The following is a 25964-nucleotide window of genomic DNA, read 5'->3' on the forward strand; positions in this document are numbered from 1 at the left end:
GTTGGATAATGGAACGGACCAAGGAATTTCAAAAGAAAATCATCCTGTGCTTTATAGACTACAGCAAAGCCTTTGACTGTGTGGATCATGAAAAAACTATGGAATGCTTTAAAAGAAATGGGGGTGCCAGAGCATCTGATTGTCCTGATGCGCAACCTATGCTCTGGACAAGAGGCTACTGTAAGGACAGAATATGGAGAAACCAATTGGTTCCCCATCGGAAAGGGTGTGAAATGGGTGTATTTTATCACCCTATTTGTTCAATCTGTATGCAGAACATATCGTACGGAAAGCGGGATTGGACCAAGATGAAGAAGGTGTGAAAATTGGAGGGAGAAACATCAATAATTTAAGATATGCAGATGATACCATACTCTTAGCAGAAACCAGTAATGACTTGAAACGAATGCTGATGAAAGTGAAAGAGGAAAGCACAAAAACAGGACTACAACTGAACGTCAAAAAGACTAAAGTAATGACAACAGAAGATTTATGTAATGTTAAAGTTGACAATGAGGACATTGAACTTTTCAAGGATTATCAATACCTCGGCACAGTCCTTAACCAAAATGGAGACAATAGTCAAGAAATCAGAAGGAGGCTAGGACTGGGGAGGGCAGCTGTGAGAGAACTAGAAAAGGTTCTCAAATGCAATGATGTGTCACTGAACACCAAAGTCAGGATCATTCAGACCATGGTATTCCCGATCTCTATGTATGGCTGTGAAAGTTGGACAGTGAAAAAAGCGGATAAGAGAAAAATAAACTCACTAGAAATGTGGTGCTGGGGGAGAACTTTGCGCACACCATGGACTACGAAAAAGACAAATAATTGGGTGTTAGAACAAATTAAACCAGAACTGTCACTAAAACGATGAAACTGAGGTTATCATACTTTGGACACATGATGAGAAGACATGATTCACTAGAAAAGACAATAATGCTGGAAAAAATAGCAGGGAGTAGAAGAAGAGGCCTCCTCTTCGGGTGCACACCTTCACGTGGTGAGGGGGTTTGAGTGTGTTGAAGAAGCTGAGAGCAATGCCGTCAGGAGTCTAGACCAAGAGGCTAGACTCCTAGTAGGGGCACCCAAGGCGGAATGGTCAAAGCTGAAACACCAGACTAAGATGCATCCAAACTCAGAGGAAGGCAATGGTATACCTGTTGATGGTGGCGGTTCTTGCGTGACACAGCATACGTTACTTTGGAGTTAAGTTGAGCAAGTAACTTCTCAGATGTATTAGATCAGGTTAAGAGTCTTTATTAAGACATTAGGGCCAACAGGCTTAAGAGTAAAAACATGTCGAGTTTCTTCAGTCACCCCCCCCTTCTGGTAATCACAGAAGACAACCTCTCAGTTCAGAGGCAATATACAGAAGACACAACTTACAGACTCTGTTAGAACTTTCCCAGTTGCTATCTCACGGTACCATGACAACCGCTGGCCTTGGATGTCTGCTCTCTCTCAGGCCAGGAGATAACAGTTACTTCTCCAAACTTGCAGGCTTTATGGAAAACAACTAGAGACAGTACTGCCTATTAGTCAACAGCCCAACGTGTTCCCCTTTTTCCATCAAGACTGCAAAACTTTCCATTGCATCTATAACTTTTCCCTTTCAGCAATACATTTCTACAATACAAAGGTAATACATTTCAATACATTGCATCATACAGATCCAAATTACATCTCAGTACATTGCAGTACATTTCAGAACATCTCTGGACATTTAGCTAGACCTTTATTCAATCAAATTTCGGCTGAACACAAGTCAAATACAGTGTCTCAGGATCCATTTCAACTTGTTTATGCATACCTGGGCTGGTAATTACCCCCACAGTAAATCTTTCAGGCGGTTTCCCTATGTTTGATCTTGTAGAACGTCTTAAAGGCACTAGGGCTTCTGCTCTCTCTGCCCCCCCATTTGTGCTTGTGCTTGGCACAGCGTGCCCAGGATCCTCCATTTCCTCAGCCTTACCTTTCTTCGATCTTCGTTTCCCACAAATGAGTTCATTTAAAGCATCTCTAAGTGGAATTTGTGTGCCTTCCACTTTTATGTCAAGATCTGGTTTAAATGTTTGCGCTTGTGTGTCACTTGCCCCTGTGTGAATGACTGCTTGCCTTTGATCCCAAGGCTTCTCTGCAACTTTAATGCTTCTGCTCAGAATTAATTGCTGTGTTTCTGGACACCAAACTCTGAAATATGCATTCTCTTGTGCTCTAGGTGCACGTTTGCCACGTCTCTTACCCTGTGGCTTGTCAATTCGGCTGCGATGCACTCTTTCAGGCATTAGCCTGACTGCATTACATGAATAATGTGGCTGTGTGCTTTTAACAGCTGTCTTCTTACAGCTCTGACCGTCATTCTCTTTCCGCCCCAGTAAACTCAAGGCATCAGCACACTTCACACCCATGGTCATTTTAAACTGCCCTTGTGTCATGAAACCCTGACAGACAACTTTGCCTCTTCTTTGCACAAAACATTTCCCTCTGTCAAACGTCACACAATACCCAGAATTCACCAGTTTTCTGACTGACAATACGTTATGAGCCAATTCTGGTACAAACAAACAATCTGACAGTATTCCAAGTTTATCAAATCTCACCAGTCCTCGAGCCTCCACAGTCTTCTGCGATCCATCCGCAAGTAAAACAAAGTCCTGCACATCTTCTGAAGTGTAAAACAAACTCCTGTCTGTGATTAATATATGGCTCGCACCGCTGTCAAGAATCCAGTTAACAGGTTCTAAATCTTGAGACTTCTGTTTACAAACAAAGTTCACACTTCCCTGTTTCCAGCCTCCGTCCCTGGAGTTTCGCTTGACTGCACAGTCTCTCTGGAGATGCCCACGAGCTCCGCAACCATAACAAGCCTTTAGCCGCTGTTGTTCCTGCTTGCTTCCGGCTGCCTCCTTCGGCACGGCACTTTTCGCCTCCTTGCTTCTGACAGCTTCCATCAGCTCGGCTCTCTGCGCCTTCTGCCTCCGCTGCCATTCCTGGGTCAGCTTTTCTTCAATAAATTCAACGTTCAGGCCTCCATCAGGCATGGCTTCGATTCCCATAACAAAACTATTCCAAGACCCATCGAGTGAAGCCAGGATCAAATAGGTCTTCTGAAGGACAGAGTGTTCCATGCCTCGATCTTGCAACTCAGCAAATAGGCGCCTGAATTCCGTGAGATGCTCACTCATTTCGCACTCACCCGTGAAGCACATCTGGTACAGCTTCCTTGCCAAACACAACTTAGATCCCGCGGTCTGTTGCACATGAATGCCTTCCAACTGGTCCCACATCTGTTTGGCGTTTGTAACATCTCTCACGTGTAGAAGTTGAGAGTCTGATAGAGCCAGAATAATAAGAGCTTGAGCCCTCTCATCGTTCCTAGTCCAAGCCGCTGTAAGGGGTGCAGGGGGTGTACCTTCAATAGCTTCCCATAAATCCTCCTTTACCAGGAAAGCACGCATCCTTGGCCTCCAACTGCTATAATTCTTTTCATTAAGTCGTTCCATCGGCAAGCCTCCAGACATGTTTACAGCAGCCATCCTGCTCACCTCTGTCTGGCACAATCAATCACGCTGCCCTCTCTGGAACTCCGTCTGCCGTTCAGACCAGCAACTTACTCTTGTGTAACGCGCTGTGGATCTGGGCCCATAACCCTGTTGATGGTGGCAGTTCTTGCGTGACACAGCATACGTTACTTTGGAGTTAAGTTGAGCAAGTAACTTCTCAGATGCATTAGATCAGGTTAAGAGTCTTTATTAAGACATTAGGGCCAACAGGCTTAAGAGTAAAAACATGTAGAGTTTCTTCAGTCACCCCCCCTTCTGGTAAACACAGAAGACAACCTCTCAGTTCAGAGGCAATATACAGAAGACACAACTTACAGACTCTGTTAGAACTTTCCCAGTTGCTATCTCACGTTACCATGACAACCGCTGGCCTTGGATGTCTGCTCTCAGGCCAGGAGATAAGTTACTTCTCCAAACTTGCAGGCTTTATGGAAAACAACTAGAGACAGTACTGCCTATTAGTCAACAGCCCAACAATACCACCTCTGAATACCTCTCACTACGAAAACCCTATGAACAGAATATCCAAAATGCAACACGAGATAGTGCTGGAAGATGAGACCCCCAGGTCAGAAGGCACTCACCGAGCTACTGGGGAAGAACAAAGGACAAGTACTAGTAGTGCTGTGACTAATGACGCAACTTGGTAAAAGCTAAAAGGAAGCCCAGAGGCTAATGCGCACCAATGCGAAAGGAGAGTCCAGATAATAATAATAATAATTTTAATTTATAAGTCGCCTATCTGGCCAATGGCCACTCTAGGTGACGTACAACTCAGTTAAAAATACATCATAATAAATACAGTACAACAATAAAACAGTAAAACAGTGACAGTTCAGAGTAGCACGCAATTAGTCAAAAAGATTAACCCTCCCCGGAAGTCCCGAAGGCCTGTCTGAAAAGCCAGGTCTTCAAGGCCTGGCGGAATACATTCAGGGAAGGGGCATGCCGAAGATCATATGGGAGGGAGTTCCAGAGAGTGGGGGCCGCCACTGAGAAGTTGTACGACGCACACAATAGGAACATGGAATGTGAGAAGCATGAACCAGGGAAAGTTAGAAATTGTCAAGCAAGAAATGGAACTCATCAACATTACAATACTTGGTGTGAGCGAAATAAAAGGGACAGGAATGGGACATTTCCAATCAGGCAACTACAAAATATTTTATGCAGGAAATGAGAAGAAGAAATGGGGTTGCTTTAATAGTGAGAAGTGATGTAGCAAGAGCAATTAGGAGCTACAACGCAAGGTCTGAGCAAGTGATAGCAACATAACCATCATCGAACTCTATGCTCCGACGGCAAACGCAGAGAAGAGGAATTGGAGAGATTTTATTCAGAAGTACAGGAAGAAATTGATCACACACCAAAACCAGATGTGCTGATAATCATGGGGGATTGGAATGCAAAAGTAGGGAACAGAGAAGAATTAGTAATTGTGGGAAAATGGGGCCTAGGAGACAGAAACGAAGCAGGAGAAAGACTTGTTGAATTCTGTGAAGCCAATAATTTGTTTCTTGCGAACACATGTTTTGAACAACCGAAAAGTTGACTGTACACGTGGACATCACCAAATGGTCAATATAGGAATCAAATTGATTATATAATTGGTAGCAGAAGATGGAGAAGTTCCATACTTCCTGCAAAAACAAGACCAGGAGCAGACTGTGGTACAGATCATGAACTGGTCATATCGAAAATCAGAGCAAAGCTAAAGAAGAAGAACAAAGCAATCATAACGCCAAAATACAATTTAAATAACATCCCAGAAGCATATAAAGATCAAATAAGGAACAGGTTTGAGGCTTTAAACTTAGTTGACAGAGAACCAGAAGAACTATGGAATGAAGTCAGAGACATTATCAGAGAAGAATGCAAAAAGACAATACCTCTAGTTAAAAAGAGAGAAAGACCCCAATGGATGACTGAAGAAACTCTTAAAATGGTTAAAGAGAGAAGGAAAGCAAAAGCAAAAGGAGATAGAAACACAGTCAGAACCCTAAATGCAACAATACAGCGACTAGTACATAGGGAAAAAGAGAACTATTACAGTAATTATTGTATAGAAATAGAAGAGGACAACAAAAAGGGTAGAACAAGAGCCCTGTTCTAAAAGATTAGAGAAATGAAAGGGAAATTTAAACCACGAGTAGGGATGTTGAATAATCAACAGGGGAACACACTGACTGACCGAGATGAAATAAAAGGAAGATGGAAGCAGTACACTGAAGAACTCTGTGAAAGAGATGACAGGATGACAGATTCATTCACAGAGGAACCGTATGATGAAGAACCAGAAATTTTAGAATGCGAGGTGAAAGCTGCTCTTAAAATACTTGGAAGAAACAAATCACCAGGAATAGATGGCATACCAATAGATTTGCTACAAGCTACTGAGACTGAATCAGTCCAAATTTTGACTAAAATCTGTCAAGAAATATGGAAAACTAACCAATGGCCCACACAGAGCTTGGAAAAGTTACTTTTTTAAACTACAACTCCCATCAGCCCCAGCCACCTTGGCCACTGGATTGGCCTGATGGGAGCTGTAGTTCAAAAAAGTAACTTTTCCAGGCTCTGGGCCCACAGACTGGAAGCGTTCCATATACATCCCAATTCCAAAGAAAGGGGATCCCAGGGAATGCAGTAATCATCGAACTATTGCCTTAATATCCCATGCAAGTAAAATAATGCTGAAGATTCTACAGCAAAGGCTCTTGCCATATATGGAGCGAGAAATGCCAGACATCCAAGCTGGATTTAGAAAGGGAAGAGGTACCAGAGATCATACTGCAAACATACGTTGGATAATGGAACGGACCAAGGAATTTCAGAAGAAAATCACCCTGTGCTTTATAGATTACAGCAAAGCCTTTGACTGTGTAGATCATGAAAAACTATGGAATGCTTTAAAAGAAATGGGGGTGCCAGAGCATCTGATTGTCCTGATGCGCAACCTATACTCTGGACAAGAGGCTACTGTAAGGACAGAATATGGAGAAACCGATTGGTTCCCCATTGGAAAGGGTGTGAGACGGGTGTATTTTATCACCCTATTTATTTAATCTATATGCAGAACATATCATACAGAAAGCTGGATTGGACCAAGAAGAAGGAGGTGTGAAAATTGGAAGGAGAAATACCAATAATTTAGGATATGCAGACGATACCATACTACTAGCAGAAACCAGTAATGATATGAAACGAATGCTGATGAAAGTGAAAGAGGAAAGCACAAAAGCAGGACTACAGCTGAATGTCAAAAAGACTAAAGTAATGTCAACAGAAGATTTATGTAATGTTAAAGTTGACAATGAGAACATTGAACTTGTCAAGGATTATCAATATCTTGGCACAGTCCTTAACCAAAATGGAGACAATAGTCAAGAAATCAGAAGAAGGCTAGGACTGGGGAGGGCAGCTGTGAGAGAACAAGAAAAGGTCCTCAAATGTAAAGATGTATCACTGAACACTAAAGTCAGGATCATTCAGACCATGGTATTCCCGATCTCTATGTATGGCTGTGAAAGTTGGACAGTGAAAAAAGCTGATAAGAGAAAAATCAACGCATTTGAAATGTGGTGTTGGAGAAGAGCTTTGCGGATACTTTGGACTGCAAAAAAGACAAATAACTGGGTGTTAGAACAAATTAAACCAGAACTATCACTAGAAGCTAAAGTGATGAAACTGAGGTTATCATACTTTGGACACATAATGAGAAGACATGATTCATTAGAAAAGATAATAATGCTTGGAAAAACATAAGGGAGTAGAAAAAGAGGAAGGCCAAACAAGAGATGGATTGATTCCATAAAGGAAGCCACAGACCTGAACTTGCAAGATCTGAACAGATCTGTTCATGACAGATGCTCTTGGAGGTCACTGATTCATTGGGTTGCCATAAGTCGTAATCGACTTGAAGGCACATAACAACAACAAGGCCAAACTATGGAGTGGGCTTGTGTATTTATGCATATATCGTTCACATCTTAATTGGGGCAAACAGGAGGAGGAGTGTGTGGGTGAGGGAAGCTTAAACCTTCCCTTCCCTTGCCTTGTGCTCCATTGCTTCACAGCACTTTTCTTCCCATCTGCCTCTAATATCTGAAGCAGGAAGAAAAATGTTTACAGCAATGGTATCCAGCAGTGTAGGACAAAGGAAGACATAGGTATCTTCATCTGCATGTGCCCTTGTATGTAAATTAAAACAAAAAATAGGACAGGCAATCCACCTCGTGCTTGAATGAGCATCCATGTAGCTATTCCATTCCCTCATAATTTGGCTGTTAGTTGAGGCTGCCCAGTTCATGTGTTGATGAATTTAATTCTGTAATAAGAACAGCTTCATTGATAAAATTTCAAGGTTCGATAATGCATGAACAAGATCACTTTTTTGGCTTGGAAAATATGAGATGTCTGTTTATAATCCAAACAAATGATACTTAAGAGTGGTCCACCCAGTATTACAGATCTATATTTTCTCAATAGCAGTGGTCCTAGCTTGAATTATTTATTCTGGCACTTCCTTCCCAAACCTGAGCATATCACATGTGGTCTTTCCCAGATGATGGGTAGTGCATTTCTGATTACACTATGTGCAATTTTAGGCTTTACATTGAACACTAAGAATGTATGGTTCTGCCAATGACCATATAACTTTTCTTATGTGAGCTGGACTATGCACATATGCATATATATTTATTTAACTGTGCTACTAGAATTGTGACTCGAATTCAATGACTGTCTGAAGTCCTCTTTATGTGATTAAGAATAACATTTTAAGGTACTTTAAAGACTTAACATTTATTTTGGCAAGAGCTTTTGTTGTTCATCGTCCACAGATGAAGTTGAGCGATATATAGTCCATGAAATCTTACACAGTTCTCTAATAGGCAAACAACCTTGCCGTTTAAGAATGTACCTATAGCCAACAGATATTTCTATCAAACTTTAAAAAGCAGGGAAGTTGAATGCACCAGGGGAACAGGAGACCTGATCTCCTCTCTAAGATATTGTACTGCCCTAAAAAATATGTCAAAATGCAAACATAATTTGGGTTGGTCTTTCACAGTCCAGTCCAGTTCCTGTGTAGCTTAGAAGAATTTGGTAAGCAGCTGTGAGTGTGGCTTTTAGAACAGTGACAGTTGGTTCTTACCGAGCATGTCCTGGCCTATCATTGACTTCAGTGCTAAATTTCTTAAATTAATTAAAAATCAGCTAGGCAATTTTTTAACCTTTAAACTGCAGAAGATGAAGGTCAGAGTATAGGGCAAGGTCAGTAATAGTATTACAGGTACTCTGTGAACATGACTGGTTTTTAATTAATTTGTAAACATGAGAACTCTGACACAAAAAAGTCCAAAAGGGTTGTGGTTTTTTCCTCTCTTTTTACTCTTTGAACTCTCAATTCTCTGACTGCTTTGTGTATGGCCATGAAAATTTAAAGTATTGTTAAGCAAGTGTTTCTGAGTTCAGAACTGTAAGGTTTTGTTTTGAAATAAGCTTATGGGAAGCATCAGAATGGCATGGTATTTTCAATTTAACATTGCAGAATGCAAAAAATCCATGCTGGCTATAGTATACAGCCACTCTCATGGCTGTATAATAATAAATTTGTTAGTCTAAGGTGCCACAAGCATTTTTGTACTTTAATAATTTTAATTGTTTTTGCTGCAATAGACTTCCATGGCTACCCTCTGGGAGTTTATGTGATTAGTTATCCTAAGATAGTAAGACAGTTGTTTCAATTCAACCTTTGCTGGGAGAGATTTGGTGGGCGAGAGTGGGTGTTAGTCAAGCTGAAGTGAAATTCAGGAAATAGGGGTTCTTTTAACTTTTCATTTGTGCAGGTTTAGAATATATATGTGCAGATAGGTTATAAAACAATATTCAAATTTTGATTAAATTCTTATACTGCTTTGTATTGTGGTATGTTTCTGAAATTTTATTTTCTTAAAAAATACATTTTTACAGGATGTGATGCAGCAAGCTACAAATGCTATCCTGAGAGGTGGTACCATTCAAGCTCCAACTGTATCTGCTAAGACTATTGCAGAACAATTGGCTGAGAAGATTAATGCCAAGCTCAATTATGTGCCGATAGAGAAACAAGAGGAGGAGAAACAGGAGGGGGGACAAAATGAATCTTTTAAAAGATATGAGGAAGAATTGGAGATCAATGATTTTCCACAGGCAAGATTTTGTTGCGGTGTTTTGTGCATATTGTAATGGTGGTTTTATAGCTCAGGGCTTTGGTTGGGAATCTTTATGATCATATGTTGGTCCCTCCCACTCCCCAGTAGAGGATTTCACATAGGTTCTTAATTGCCATATCTATTCTTAACATTATCTGTTTAAACTGCTGCTGTGTAACAATGGACTTTTCTTCCTAAGGACTCTTTTTTGCTACTCAGCAGTATTTGTGGTCCAATGAAAGAGTAGACCTTTCACACTGAACAAGATATTCTTCCTCTGCATAAATATTTTTCATGTGTTTTGTGTTTTCTGACCAATATAATTTCTTGGCATCTTGAAAACTATTTTAAAAAACAATTCTGTTAACTATAACACTTGATGGTAATTTTTTGACATTTTGTCAATTTTGTTTCCTTTCCAACTCACAAAGGAACTTCACTAACTCCATTGGAGACAAATGTGCTATTTGTATTGAAACCTCATACAAGAACATAATCTATGTTTGCACAAGGGATGCTGTTTTTAAAAGAGATAAAAATAAGAGATCCTCCTATAATGATTTATGTAGACTAATTCTGGTACATAAAGACACATTTAACTTTTTTAAATTGTCCTAAATAATGTTGAGAGAGAAGGATTATTAAATTGAGTTGATTATACTTTTCAGAAAATGTTCTAACAATTTTTTAAAAAACTTTCCAAATATCAAAACATGAACCACTTAGTGTCTCCCCAGTTTTGGTTTCCTGCCATTCTGCTAGTCAACGAAATGTGAAGATATCTCATTTAGAATGTTATTTTACCTTTTTAAGTTCAATATTTAGCATCTTTCATTTTCCTTTGCCCCTTTTGGTTTGAAGACTGCCAGGTGGAAAGTAACCTCAAAGGAAGCACTGCATAGAATAAGTGAATATTCTGAAGCTGCCATTACAATCAGAGGAACATATTTTCCCCCAGGCAAAGAGCCAAAGGAGGGAGAACGAAAAATTTACTTGGCTATTGAGAGTGAGTATTTCTGATAATTTCCACTAAAACCATTTATTTTGTACAGTCTTACAAATGCTATTGGAAAAGCACATTACAGCAGTATGGCATAATATAAAGTAAATGCCACATAGGGAATTTTCCTACCAAGTATTGCAACTAACCAGGCTAATAAGTCAAGTGAATTGTGTTCCTGTGAAAAGATTTTCTAGTAAAGTTCAGCCATATCAATTGCTGTTCCCATAAAAGGGAGACAAAGGAATTATAGCTTGTTCTAGAAGAGTTGAAGTAGCAGATGCTACGTACTGCTGTCCTCAGTGGAATGGGAAAAGTGCTTAACACAAAGAATTGTTGTAGTAATTAACTACATAATCAATCTGGTTTTTGTAGTCAACACCAGCTTTGACACATTATTCAGGATGGCAATTCTGCAACAAGATGCAAAAACCCTACAATTCTGAGCCAGTTACATGTTTCCAAATCTGCGTGATGAGTGAACTGGTGTTAGGTGTCAACATGGTCAGGAATTTGCCTGGGCACCCTCAACAGCTAGGGCCCACTACTGACCAGAACTGCTGCAAAGAAGAAATTAGAGAAGTGAGTTGAGCAGTAGCAGAAGTTGCTTTCCTATACATTTTTAATGCTGCCACCCAGGCACCTGGAGATGAAGCGTGTGTGTGTGCGCACGTTCTGGCTACAGTAGTTACGACCTGCCAGCCCAACACAAGCCACCTTGCCCATCAGTCTGGCCAGTCCACTCAGCCCTTGAGCCAGTCAGCAGTTTGATCTTCTAAAGATATTTGCAACTTTTCTCCAAAGGCAAGGCTTTCTGGTGGTGATGTTTTTAAGTTGGAGCAGCTCCCAGTCTTGATGATGATAGCACACCATAGTTGATTCATTTTTGTCTGCCTTGTTTGAGTTGTGCCCAGCTGGCAAGCCAAAACAGTAGCAAAACGTTGGGTTCCTAGTTGTGGAACTAGTTAGCAGCTCAGTGCTTCACTCTGCTTTGGAGGCATTTGCAGCCTAGCATTCTGCTGGTTAAAATGACTCCTTCTCAACAGTTCCTCAGATCACAGGATTCCTCCTCCTTCCATGTACCTCTTTCAGTTCAGCTATACTAGGCCAGTTGTTGAGGTGCTTTAGTTAGCCTGGAACACCCTTTCCTGACTTCCTTATTGCTAGCCAGGCTTCCCTTCCTGCTAACCAGCGAGGTTGGTGAGCATTACAGAGCTCTTCTGAATTGCACTCTCAATGAAAAGAGGCCACAGGATAGGGTCGTCTGTCTTTTGAGAAAAGGGACTGCAGAGGGAAGAAACTTTCTAAAACAAATTCCATCCAAGTAGCAGCCTGATCCCATGCAGAGTAGGCACACCTATAAGCCTCTTGAAATCCATGGATTTATATGCACCTCACTCTGAATAGGATTGGGCTGGAAGTGTTAGATAGTATTATAGCTTGAGAGTGAGAGTTGTGAAGTCACTGATTCAAATCTCATCTCAGCCATGGTTCAGTAAGTGGTGTTAGGCAGGCCAGCCTTTGTCTCAGCCTCTCACCTGTAATATGATTATAATGTTCTATCTTCTGGACTGTTGTAATGATAATACAAACAGTTGTGGTCAAAGGAGGAGAGGGCAGTAGCAAAGTCTAAGGGGAGCCAATGAATCTCTTACCTCAGGACTTGTAAGACCTTGGAGCTGAGCCTGGTGATGACCTCCACTAGAGGCCTCCCAAGAATGTCTGACAATGGCCTCAGAACTGTCCATGTTATTAACATTTAAATACTGCACTCTCACTTCTTTAGTTGGGGGAAAACCATGGAGCAGGCCCTCTGCCGCTGATGCTGCATGTTAAGAAGCTCTTCATTTTAATGTTTGTTACTTGACTACTGAGGTTACAGTGGTATATGGCTATGGTTGAAGGGAAAGTGGTTAGACAAAGAGGTAGGAAAACAGGTTTGTAGATTCTTCCCCCCCCCTTTTATTAGAATCCTGGGGTTCACTAACTGGAGTTAGATGTAAAATTATGGTTGAGGGATGGTGGATCCAGATGCAAAATGGTGGCTCAAGGTACATAGCCAATTATCTTCTGCATCCCATCATCCATACACTAAGACCACCTGCAAAAATAAGTGCAAATCTATATATGAGTAACTTCAGATCAAGGATTTTAATGCAAAATTCCAAAACCGATTAGCAAAGCTGCATAAAAACCTGGTCAAAGACAACAAATTAATTATCTTTTACAGGTTAGGCTAAGAGATAAGCAGCTAGCACAAGGCTGGTTATGGCAGATTTTTTTTATTTTTTTATTGTTATTTTTATATCCCACCCTTCCTCCCAGTAGGAATTACTTGTAACTTTATTTGCTGTTGTTAAACTATTACAAATCCGTGACCCTGGCTTCTGCCCCCTTCTTGTTCAGATAATGGCTCCATGACAGAGTATGAAAGAAAAATGGAAATGCATTTTGTATTAAATATATTAATATTAAGAAATTGGTGGTAACATATTGTCAGTATAGATAACAGGAATTTGTGTTTTTTTAATGATATCCTGTATTTCAATCCAAAAATGGGGACTTTAAGGCAGCTACTAACCCCAATAAAAATCAGTAACACTAATTAAAGTAGTGATATGATAGCAGAATTGTAACTGAAAAGCAGGACAGAGGTGAAAGGAGTTTCATGTCCAGGTCCACCAAGAAGAAGGCCTTCTCTCAGATCCGTACCCACCATACATCTGCTGAGAGCAAGACATGGAGCAGATCTTCCCTTGTTTGATCAAACTTATGAGCAGGTTCATATGGGAGGCTGCTGTTCTTGAGATGTCATAGTCCTAAACTATTTAAATGGTGTTTAATAAATGTTTAATGTCATAGAAAGAACTGTGTCACTCCAATGTAGCTATTCAGACATACAAAACTCACTAAATGTGTAAGACTGGCAAGCACTTCCCCATATGCATTATGTTTAATTTTTGGTGGAAGGCCCATGCAAGCCTCATGGATTGAAAGGGAGATGGCAAAAAGAGGGGGCTTGTTCAGTTGTTCACCAATTTCTTCTTGCAGTTTTGGCTGAATTTCATGGTAATGGTAACCTATGTCTCTAACATTATGAAAACTAAATGTGTTTCTTTCCAAAAAGAATTATTAAAGATCATTGGGTAGGCTCCAGACTACATTTGTTACATTGATTTTACTGGGACTAAGTGTAACTTAGTCATGACTAACTTTTCACATTGATTTCATTGCAACCTATGTGTGATTGACCAAATCTGGATCCAACACATTGTCGTTTAAAATAGAAAATATATCTAGCTGGTTTTCAAATCATAGCCTGGTTTAAAATGAAAGTGGAATTAATTTTACCCACATCCATCTATCAAGCACAGTAAGAGTGCTCTGCTGTGTAAAGAAACTACCGAGAGGAAAATATCAGACAACTTGATGCTAAGCATTATATATTTAGACAAATATTGTCATGTCCCGTATATATATTTTTTGGGTTTGATGGTTGTGACCAATATACTGCAAAATCCTTTATAGATCTTGGGACCTAGACCTAAGCCAAGGAGATGCCATCATGTATCTCACTGGGATCATCCACTGAGTATAAAGGGGTTGTATCCAGTACTGTGCAAGCAGAGTTCTGCTCATGCAGTGGGACTCTTCTCACATGTGCCCAAAATCTGAGGGTCTCACACAAAGACAGCAGTGGATATAACCCATAAATATTTACTTAACATCTCCCCAAAATCTGATCTACCCAGTACCTATCAGTTTTTCCTTCTGGAAAGTAATGATCTTGCTTAGCTGCCCTTGTGTTACACAAAGACAAACATGCTTAAATTTCATAATTGCTGTATTGTGTGGGTAGTAAAAAGGCTCTGTTTAGTTGTAATACGAGTATATTAATGGTTATATCAACCATTGCATATACACTCTTGTTTAAGAAATATTTGACAAAATTTATATACCACATAATTAATAAAAACCTCTAAGTGGTTTACAAAATCCAGTCTTTTTTCCATTTGGTTGGATCCAGAATTTGCTCCTATTAGCAACAGCATCCTTAGTGATGTTCTGCTAAGATATTTGCTGCCAGTGGATGGGGTCAGGGAGTAGGCAATTTTTGATTTCCCTTTACAAAATGATTTCCCTTTACCCCTGCAGCCCACAGCATCGTCTCCCATGCTGCTCCAGAGCAGATTTTTAATAAATTATTATTTATTTATTAGGGTTTTTAGATGTTACGGATTTTTAAAAATACAGGTTTAACATCACAATACATGAATTATCAAACTGTCTTCATGGCTACTAATATAAGTGAGATTTCCCCCATTTGTTTGTTTCATCACTGATCTTTGATTATTTAAATGTTACTTACTTTAGGTGCCAATGAACTGGCAGTGCAAAAAGCAAAGGCAGAAATCACCAGGCTTATCAAAGAAGAGCTCATCAGATTGGTAGGCGAAGTATTTCATAATTTTTGTTGGAAATTTCAGGTATTTCATGGCATGACAGCACAAATTAGCAGTGGTAAACCTCAGGCCCACAGGCCTAATTGGGCCCTCCAGGCCTCTCCATTTGGAAACCACACCCTTCTGTCCATCACACTACATCATATGACATCAGGTACGGGACAGGTAAACCCATGTGGTGAAATTGAAAAGGGAGAAAGGGGAGGTCACCCAATTTGCCCCTTTCAGCCACTGGTAGTAGTCTGCACTCTTTAAAATTTGATGCCTTTTTATGTTGCTCTCCCAAATTAAAAAGGCTCTGGAATACAGCTAGAAAGGAAGAATCAAGAATGCATTTCTTCCTGAGCAACTGCAGCTTGAATTCAAGAGTCTGCCATTCGAGTAGCAGCTTGAATTACAACTGGTGCTGCAAAGGAAGAAAGGAAGAATCAAGAGTGCACTTAAGAGATTCAAAGGAAAATCACCTGATGACATGTGACAGATGATTGACAGCTGGGCAGACCCACCTGTCTGTTGAAGTGTCCCAAGGAGGATGGGGGAGTTCTGGATCTGTCCCACCTGCTGGGTACAGTTCCCTACTCCTGGCATAAATGCACAATTATATCTGGGCAGATTAATCCTATGGAGCTTGTGGGGTTGGGGAAGAGTGAGGTGAAGGGAACTTCACTTCCATAGCCCTGCTGGGTTTATTCCAGCCAGGACAAAAGTTTTATGTGTGTGTGGCTTTTTACCTGCTCCCCCAACTTTTCTTCACAAATTCCTTTGTTTCTAAAAAATCTCTTCTACTGTTTCCAGTGGAAGGGAAAATAACCTGAACCAGCTCATATAGTTCTCCCTCCATTTTGGAGGCATTTCTGGAGAATGAAGGGGCTTTGGATCCAGGAGATCCCATGCCTTCTCCAAACTGCTTTGACGTATTCCTGGAATGCTCTATTTTGCTTTACTGTCCTCGGAACACAGAGGATGGACCAACCATGGAGGTTCAAACAATCCAGCAGCCTCCCACATGCCCTTCCTGGGAGCATAGGATTGCTCCCATAAGCTACTTATACTTTATACCTCAGATCCAGAAATACTAGATCAGTCATCCCAGATGTTCTTGCTAGTCTGTTATAGCAACAGAGACAGAATACTATGAGGATTTTGCTGTTGGAAACCTCTTTTAAAGGGGTTAACAAACATATCCTACATTAACAAATCAGAGAGGGCTTGTGTATGTGCTTCTTTGGAAATATCTCTTTCCATTGAAGACTGATTCCCCCCTTATAAATGGAAGGGTGTGTTTTTTCAAGCCAATTTTAATTGTTCTGTTCAGTATTATCTGCCTCTTGATCATGCCAGCAGTATTTGGATTTGGGGTTCTTTGTTTATCCCATGGTGACTGACTTCTGATATTTAAGCTCACAAAGTCGATGTTACATTGAGGTTTATATGACTTACCCTAAGACCCTCTTGTTTTGCTACATTGTAATATTCTTTTGTTTCTGTCTTTATTAGGGTTAGCTTACAAAGTACATTGTCAACTACATGTCTGATTAACTGTATACTCTTTTATTCTCTTGCAGCAAAATTCATACCAACCAACCAACAAAGGAAGATACAAAGTTTTATAAATATTTGGAGCAAATCTGTCTACCACTTTCTCATTTGTGAAACTTTGTCATTTCTGTTTATCGTTGTTTACACTGCTTATTGTAAATTATATTTTTTAATGTCATGCTGGATTTTTTTAAAGATGAGATTACTTTGTCAGAGGATCCTTTTCTGCACAGAGAACAACAGTTTCAGGATGCATGATTGATTAAACTTGTTGTAATTTGTATGCTTTCCATTCTAAATATACTGAATAAAGCCAGTCAGCTTTTCTGGAAGACTGTAGCTTAACCTCAATTTGAATAATCTTAAACAGGGGTTGTAAATTGTTATATTCCAGGCTCACATTTTGGAGTAATGGGGAAAAGTGCTTTAAAATGAAGGCTGAATTTTCCTATGCCACTGTTAGAAAAAACAACTGCTCTCTTCCCTGCTCTGCTCCCGTTCCCAGTGAGATCATTGTGATATTCTAGAACCATATAAATGGACTGGAAATTGTCCATTAATGGACTTTGATGCATATGGATAACAAAAGTTATGTTTGTATATTTTCCTGGAAAATGAGAAATTTGGAAGATTCAGAGATGTTTTCTTATATATGTCTGGTTTTAGGATTTAGCCAAATAATATGAGCTTACTATTTAATGAGAGAAATTGCACTTCCATAACACGAGAAACCTTTTTCATAAGGGACATACTGAGTTAGCCAAACTCATTGTGAGTGAGTGTGTGTATATATATCTTTAATTATTTCCTCCCTTTTTTGGATAGGCTTACAAGAAAGCTATTAATTTGTCAACCACCAGCAGTGTTGGTGGCTATTGTATCAGAATATGGTAGCCTATTTTTTACAGTCTCTGTTCTAGGGACACAACTGAGAAGTCAATCTAAATTGATCTCAGATTGCAGTCTAACTCTCTTTGTTTCCAGCTTAAGGGAAGAACTGTTCTCAGATTCTTGTAATTTTAGTTTGAATCTTCTATTGCAGGTGGTAACTGTATGCAAACAATGGCAGTGATAACTGGAGCTGAAAAGTTGTCTCGTTTTGAAACTTCTTGTAGAAGAGTGTGATGCTATGTGGCAAAATCTAATTTTAATATGTTAAATGTGCATTAATCTAAATAAACCAGGCCCCAAATTTAATAAACTGAAACATCAAAACAAGCTCATGTGTTTTTCAAAGCATAAATTGCCTTTAAATGTGTCAGGGCTTTCCAAAATAATTTACCAGGCTAGTGATATGCATTGTGCTAATTTTATTTTTCACTTTGGGACAGTGTTGACTTGCCATATGGTGGGCCTGTAGTTGTTTTTTTAAAAAGAAAACTAAAACACTTTCACTGTGCTTTAAGAATTCATTTGAGGGTGGGAGGAACACGATTTTGGTTTGAAATATTTTGTGCTGGCAGCTACTTTGAGAGGCCATGATATTGGATACATTTCATTTTAGAAGATTATGAATTCTTACCATACCTGTAATTTTTAGAATGAATGTAAGGTCTTTGTAAAGAACAATTTCACTATATACGTGTTTTCTAAGGTCCTCATAAAATAAGTCATTGTGTATTCCTTTTCTGAAAACATTGAATAGCTAAGGTTTTTTTCCTGCTTACCTTGTTGCAGACGTTGGTATTTTACTCTCGAGCATCTTTGCTACATTTAAAAAGTTAGGTTAGATGAAAAGAACCTTCTGTGAAAAGCAACAAGTCACAAGAACTACCTTTCTTAATCTAGAAATATTAAAATGCTTTAAGGTTGAATTTTCCTCCCTTATCTGAATATGAGTTTATTTTGATGTGAGACATGTGTTGCTTGACTCAGCCTGCTTACTTGTGCTTAAAGAAATGTACATGCATATTTGTAGCGGGAGCTATGTCAAATATAGATTAGTCTTTTTTTTTGTCATCATGGATACTAAAGACATTGCTACCTTTGTGGAAGTTAACATGATTCCTGCTGCATCAGCGAAAAACTCCATCCTGTTTTCCACTGGAGATCTTCGCAGTTTGCTTTGGTCTTTAGCACCCTGAATAATATGATGTCATCTTCTTACTCTACTATGTTATGGAACACCTCATTGTCCCAAACTCTGTATAATGAGGCTGTGCATAAAAACTAACTACATTTTTACGAATTTTAGATATTGATGAACCATCAACTTGTAAACTTCCATTTGTTTTTCTCCCCATATATCCAGTTCGATTGCTAAATCTTGTTACATTCATTTTTGGAAAATCTGTTCACACTTTCGTTGCAAGTAAAAATTCTTGTCACTTCTCTCATGGACTATTGCAGCACACTTCTGGGTGGCCTTATCTTTTCTGACAAATCTTTTTTCCTTACTGTGGATTCTCATAATCTGTTCAACTTGTTGCTATAGATATGTTTACTCCCAGTTTCTCTTTATAATGACTCCCTCTTTTCATATTCTACTTAAATTTCTTCTGTTAGCTTTTAAATACCTTCATTCTCACAGATCAATTCAGTTATCTTACGTTCCATGCCCCTTCATGCACTCTTCACTCCTTTAGTACCCACAGTATTATATCCTCGATAGTCTGAGTTTGCCTGTTCTTGCTTGTTGCTCCCTACCTTTGGAATTCTCTAGTACCTGACATACGTCTGGCTCTTTTGTTTAGAATGTCTTTGTCTGCTGAGGCTATTTCCGTTTGTAAGCTATTTTTATATATCTGTTTATTGTTTTAATTATAAGCCCGAGTGATGCAAATGTATTAGAAGGGTGGGGCATAGGTTTTCTAAAATAAATATTCCTGATTTCAAAATTGCCTCTTTACACTAGCATTTTCTAACTGACCTCTACTCTTTTCCATTCAGTCCCCTTCCTTGCTGTGTTTTACCTAGAGTTTAACTGTGATGGCAATACCTTTTTGACATATTACATAAGGTATTCAGTCTTTGAAGATGCTCTGAAAATCTTACACCACTGTAACCTGCTATCCCTCAGTAGCATTTTGTGTTAACAGATATAATGGGAAGAGTATGCCTGTGTGCGCCTGCACGTTTATTTAATATATTTCTACCCCGCCTTTTAGGGCACATTTGCTTGCTTGCTTTTCCAGTCACATGACTGTAAAGGAATGTGCTGCTCCTATGATTATTTTTCTTGACCAAGATCTCTTCCAAATATGGTATCTGCTTAAACAAGTTTGTGTTCTTTAAGGCTAGAGTTTTGTAGAGGAAATTCTGACTTCTACTTAACCCTGGTTTAGGATAGGGAAAATGCATTTCTGCTCAATGCTTTTGACTTAAAAGAATGTAAAATCCATTGATCAAACTGGCTCAGAATATTTTGTAAAGAAAAAACGTTTAAAATATAACTTAGTGCAATTCTGTACATATCGAGTCAGAAGTAAGCCCCATTGGGATCAATGAGAAGTACTTCCAGGGATGTGAGTACAGGATTGGAGCCTGAATTTGAGGCTTTAGTAATTTTTTGTTCAGAATACAAGTTTTTAAATAAATTACTACTGTGGAAATAGTAATATAGCTATGCATCAATATAGAAGAAATGACAAAACAGAAAAGGATGGTGGTAGTAAAGGCTTTAAAATAGCTAACAAAATAACAGTTAAATCTTTTTTTAATACGCTGAATTTTACTATATATAAGTGCAGACTTAATTATATTGTCTATATTCATTTGGGCATTTCCTTTCCCAACTACTGGCGTATCAATGGTTAGATGCTTTGGAAGACATTCTTGACCACACTATTCCACTGATTCCCAGGGCAGCCATGCTATGTTAGCATTTGCAAAAATAAAAATCAGCTGTGATGAATTGATGGTGATTTTATTGTCATTTGCAAATGAAGGTTGGACATCACAGTGGCTGCCCTTGGAATCAAAGGGATAGTGGCAACCTGTAAGGATGGGTGATCTCTCATACCCTACCTACCTACCTCTCTACTTTAACTACCACTAGTTGGGAAAAGGTTAAGCTTTGCCATCTCTACATTGGAGGAATAGGGAAGGGAGGAGAGAAGGTTTAGTCAGAAAACTATTTGTGCTATGTATGGCTGTAATATTTATGGAGAAAAGACAATTCTTTAAGAAAGAGATGTCTTACGACTTGGTGCAATGCCTGCCTTTTTGCGGCAGACTTCTAGGGAGGCCAGAGATTAAAATCAGTGAAGCAGAAAGAAGTCTCATACATAATTAACAAAATCATTACGGAACACAAAAGCAGGTTTGACTGAAAACATTCTTGTGCTACTTCTTCCTGCTGCTTAGTGTTGCACAAACATAGGTGAAAACCCATACCACTGTTACTTAGCCCTTTCTAATTCTTTGAGATCAAGGCTTTAGTATTGGTAAAATAAACAACTCCCTTCTGTAGCTGATTTTATTCCAAGGTTCTGAAATGTTTCTAACAAACCTATTTTGGCTAGAGAACAAAAGCCACCACATAACCTGGGGGGATGGGGAGGTGACATCCATGTTTTGTTTTTTAAAGCCACATTCTTGTTGAAAGGCATAGCCAAACAGCCTATTTAGTCTGGTAGAGAATATGGGTTTCCTGAGGAAATTCTGTGGTATGTGTGTATTTTTTTAAGGCCTAGACCTCTTGCAGTGAAAATACTAAATGTGCACGTAGGCAGCATCTGTTGAAGGCAGGAACTAAAGGACATATTGAGCAAGTCTTCTGAGGTCAGAAGCAATATTATTTCACAGCCTCCATAGTTCTGTTCATCGTGGCATCTTATTCTAACATATTTACCAATCTTGCTCTTTAAAAGTATTTTAATATCCAGAATGTTAGTGAAGGAAGATGGAGAGTTGATAATGTTGCACAAGTTATTTTTGTTCAAGCAGAAGTAGTGTAGCAGTACAAAGTACACATATGATAACTTAATACTGCATAATTGTTTTGCTAGCCACCCACTTAATTTGGCTGTTGCACACATTAAGAACGGGATTCCTGCTAGCAGAATGGATGTTTGCTTGTGGGCTGCCACAATTGGCTTTCATCCAACTACTGTAATATTCATACATTAATATTCACCGATTATCTGGATCCATTTCAGTCGGGTTTCAGGCCTGGTTTAGGCACGGAAACAGCCTTGGTCGCCCTGTATGATGACCTTTGTCGGGAGAGAGACGGGGAGTGTCACTCTGTTGATTCTCCTTGATCTCTCAGCGGCTTTCGATACCATCGACCATGGTATCCTTCTGGGGAGACTGGCTGAGTTGGAAGTGGTTCCGCTCCTACTTGGCAAGTCGCCTCCAGAAGGTGGTGCTTGGGGAACATTGCTGGGCACCCTGGACTCTCCAGTATGGGGTTCCGCAGGGGTCAGTTCTGTCCCCCATGCTGTTCAACATCTACATGAAACCGTTGGGTGCGGTCATCCGGAGCTTTGGAGTGCGTTGCCATCAGTATACTGATGACACACAGCTCTATTTCTCCTTTTCATCTTCTTCAGGTGAGGCTGTCAATGTGCTGAACCGGTGCCTGGCTGCGACAATGGACTGGATGAGGGCTAAAAAACTGAGGCTCAATCCAGACAAGACTGAGATGCTGCTAGTGGGTGGTTCTTCTGACCAGATGGTGGATGTCCAACCTGTCCTGGATGGGGTTGCACTCCCCCTGAAGGAGCAGGTTCGTAGCTTGGGGGTTCTCCTAGAACCATCTCTGTCACTTGAGGCTCAGGTAGCCTCGGTGGCACGGAGTGCCTTCTACCAACTTCGGTTGGTGGCCCAACTACGTCCCTATCTGGACAGGGATAACCTGGCTTCAGTGGTCCATGCTCTGGTAATATCCAAATTAGATTACTGCAATGCACTCTATGTGGGGCTGCCTTTGAAGACAGTTCAGAAACTGCAGCTTGTGCAAAATGCAGTGGCCAGATTGGTAACAGGGACCAGACGGTCCAAACATATAAAACCGATTGTGGCCCACTTGCATTGGCTGCCTGTATGTTTCCAAGCTCAATTCAAGGTGCTGGTTTTGACCTATAAAGCCTTACACGGCTTGGGACCACAATACCTGATGGAACGCCTCTCCCGATACGAACCCACCTGTACACTACAGTCAAGATCAGAGGCCCTCCCCTGGGTGCCTACTCCAAGGGAAGCTGGGAGTCTGGCAACAAGGGAGAGGGCCTTCTCAGTGGTGGCCCCCAAATTATGGAATGATCCTGGTGACGAGGTGCGCCTGGCCCCAACACTGTTACCTTTTTGGCACCAGGTCAAAACTTTCCTCTTCTCCCAGGCATTTTAGCATGTGTTTTAAATTGTTTTTATATTGTTTTAAATTTTAAAATTGTGTTTTAAATTGTGTTTAAAATATGTGTTGTAAATTGTACATTTGTTTTAATGTTTTTGATTGCTGTAAACTGCCCAGAGAGCTTTGGCTATGGGGCGGTATACAAGCGTAATAAATAAATAAATAAACAAACTGATCCAACTCATCAGGAAGCCCAGAGGAATGTTGTTAGATCTAGGGCCTTTTCTGTGGTGGCCCCCGAACTCTGGAACAGCTTACCTGAGGAGATACGCCTGGCGCCTACGGTACTTTCTTTTAGGCGCCAGGTTAAGACCTGGCTATACTCCCAGGCATTTTAATGTTTTTACGTTTAATTTTTTGTTAGTTAACTTGCTGCTATGTGTTATTGATTTTATTATATTATTGTATTTTAATCCAGTTTTGTACACCGCCCAGAGAGCTACTAGCTATGGGCGCTCTAGAAATGAAACGAAATAAATAAATAATAAATAAATCTACCACCATGGCAGCAGTACAGAAGATGGCAGAAAGCTGGCCCTCCCTGGGTGTCAGACGGGGGGGTAGATGTGCCCTGTGTGAAAGATATTGAGTGGGTCTGACTGTTCCCAATTCTGTCAGAGGACTACTGGGATAACTGGTTCAGGTAGGTTTTATTGGTGGGCTCTTGTTGGGCCCATATCCAGTGTTTAGGAGGAGTCTTAGTAAAGAGGAGCTTTTCCGTATTGTTAGGAGTCTGTTGACATCAACTCCAAGAAAGGGAGTCATAGACCCTTGGGAGGCCCACTGAATTGTTTGCAAGGCACTTTGAGGGTAAAGTTGCTTGGCTCTGTAGCAATCTTGATACCCCATCCATATCTACTGCAGTCCCCAGTGAGGTGTCCAATGCAACGTCTGCTGCAACTTCTTGGGAATGGTTTCACTTGATGCGGCCTAGTGATGTGGACGAGGTGCTTGTGATGATGTGGTCAGCAACGTGTCCTCTCGACCCTTCCCCTTCTTGGCTTATTAAAGCTTGCCAAGGGGGTTTGACTGGATCCAGGGTGTGGTCAAGGCATCATTGTGGGAGGCAGCCACCCTGAAAGGCAGAGATCTGAATGGTCCTGGAAAAGCCCACCCGGGACCCATTGGTTTGTGACAATTACCGACCAGTTGCAAATACCCCCTTCTTGGGGAAAGTGATTGAGAGGGTTGTGGCACAGCAATTGCAAGTACTCTTGGATGAAACAGATTATCTTGACCCATTCCACTCTGGGTTCAGGCCTGATTATGGGACTGAAATGGCCTTGGTAGCCCTGATGATGACCTTCATCGGAAGGATGGGAGTGCGACTCTGTCACTCTTACATGATCTCTCAGTGGCTTTTGATACCATTGACCATGGTATCCTTCTGGGCCGACTTGGTGAGATGGGTATCGGAGGCACTGTTTTACAGTGGTTCCGATCCTATCTCCAGGGTTGCTCTCAGAGAATAGCAGTGGGTAATTTTCTTTCGGCCCCCTGGCAGTTGCGCTGTGGGATGCTGCAGGGTACCATCTGGTCTCCGATGCTGTCTATTTATTTATTGTATTTATATACCGCCCCATAGCCGAAGCTCTCTGGGCGGTTTACAGTACCTAAAAACACTAAAAACACATATACAAATTTAAGACACATCTTTTAAAAACAATTTAAAATACAATTTAAACATTTGTAACAATTTAAAAACACATGCTAAAATGCCTGGGAGAAAAGGAAAGTTTAACATCTATATGGAGCCCTTGGGAGCGGTCATCAGGAAATTTGGGGTGAGGTGTCAGCAGTACGCTGATGATAGCCAGCTCTATTTCTCTGTAACATCTGAATCGGGAGTGGCCATGCAAGCCCTGGACTCAGTGGTGGACTGGATGAGGGCTAATAAACTGAGTCTGAATCCTGGCAAGATGGAGATGCTGTGGGTTGGTGGTTCCCCAGTTAATTGGTCAGTTGCCTGCTTTGGATGAGGTTGTACTCCCTCTGAAAGAGCAGGTGCATACTTTGGGGGTGCTCCTGGATCCATCTTTGTTACTAGAGGCCCAGATGACCTCAGTGGCTAGGAGTGCCTTTTACCAGTTTCAGCTGGTAAGACAGCTGCGTCTGTTTCTGGACCAAGATAGCCTGACCACTGTTGTCCGCACGCTGGTTACCTCCAGACTGGATTACTGTAATGTGTTCTATGTAGGGCTGCCTTTGAGGTTGGTGCAGAAGCAGCAGCTGGTGCAAAATGTGGCGGCAAGACTGCTCACTGGGACAGGATATTGCCAACATGTCATCCAGCTGCTGAAATAATTGCACTGGCTGCCCATTAGCTGCCGGGCCAAGTTGAAGGCAAAACTAGATGTTCAGAGACAGAAAAAATATGTAGTGGCAGCTTTGTCTCTCTTATAATGCCCAATACAAACAAGTCCCATGACATCACATTGTTCTGTCCCTGTCTCCCTGCCTCACCTTGCTAGCTTGTGAAGACTAGGGAGTGAGAGACAGAGATGTACAGTATAGCAACACTGCTTTTTATTAAAAATGTTCTTATACCATCTCTTAAGATCCTCCGTGGTGCAGAGTGGTAAGCGGTGGTAACGCAACCGAAGCTCTGCTCATGGCCGTTTGATTCCAACGGAAGGAGGAAGTCGAATCTCCGGTAAAAGGGGTCGAGGTCCACACAGCCTTCCATCCATCCATGGTTGGTAAAATGAGTACCTGGCATACGCTGGGGGGTAAAGAAAGGCCGGGGAAGGAACTGGCAATCCCACCCCATATATACGGTCTGCCTAGTAAACATCGCAAGACGTCACCCTAAGAGTCGGAAATGACTCGCAGTATAAGTGCGGGGACACCTTTACCTTTATACCATCTCTTACTTGAAATCACAAGGCAATGTACACTAAACAA

At 40.7% G+C, this 25964-nt stretch overlaps 1 protein-coding gene across 4 annotated transcripts in view; it reads left to right on the forward strand.

The window, feature by feature from the left end:
* DDX46 (DEAD-box helicase 46) overlaps positions 1–17980 on the forward strand; it is a 53648-nt gene extending 35668 nt beyond the window's left edge. For 3 of the 4 annotated variants that reach the window (XM_061617147.1, XM_061617148.1, XM_061617150.1), the window contains exons 21-24: positions 9540–9758; positions 10622–10766; positions 15135–15208; positions 16789–17980. In XM_061617147.1, the coding sequence (XP_061473131.1) occupies positions 9540–9758; positions 10622–10766; positions 15135–15208; positions 16789–16836 (486 nt within the window). In that variant the 3' untranslated portion in view covers positions 16837–17980. The remainder of the gene's footprint in view (positions 1–9539; positions 9759–10621; positions 10767–15134; positions 15209–16788) is intronic. The other variant, XM_061617149.1, reaches the window with a different exon arrangement.
* The last annotated feature ends 7984 nt before the right edge of the window (positions 17981–25964 follow it).

This window comes from Rhineura floridana, chromosome 3 (genome assembly GCF_030035675.1).
Source record: "Rhineura floridana isolate rRhiFlo1 chromosome 3, rRhiFlo1.hap2, whole genome shotgun sequence".
NCBI lineage: Eukaryota > Metazoa > Chordata > Lepidosauria > Squamata > Rhineuridae > Rhineura > Rhineura floridana.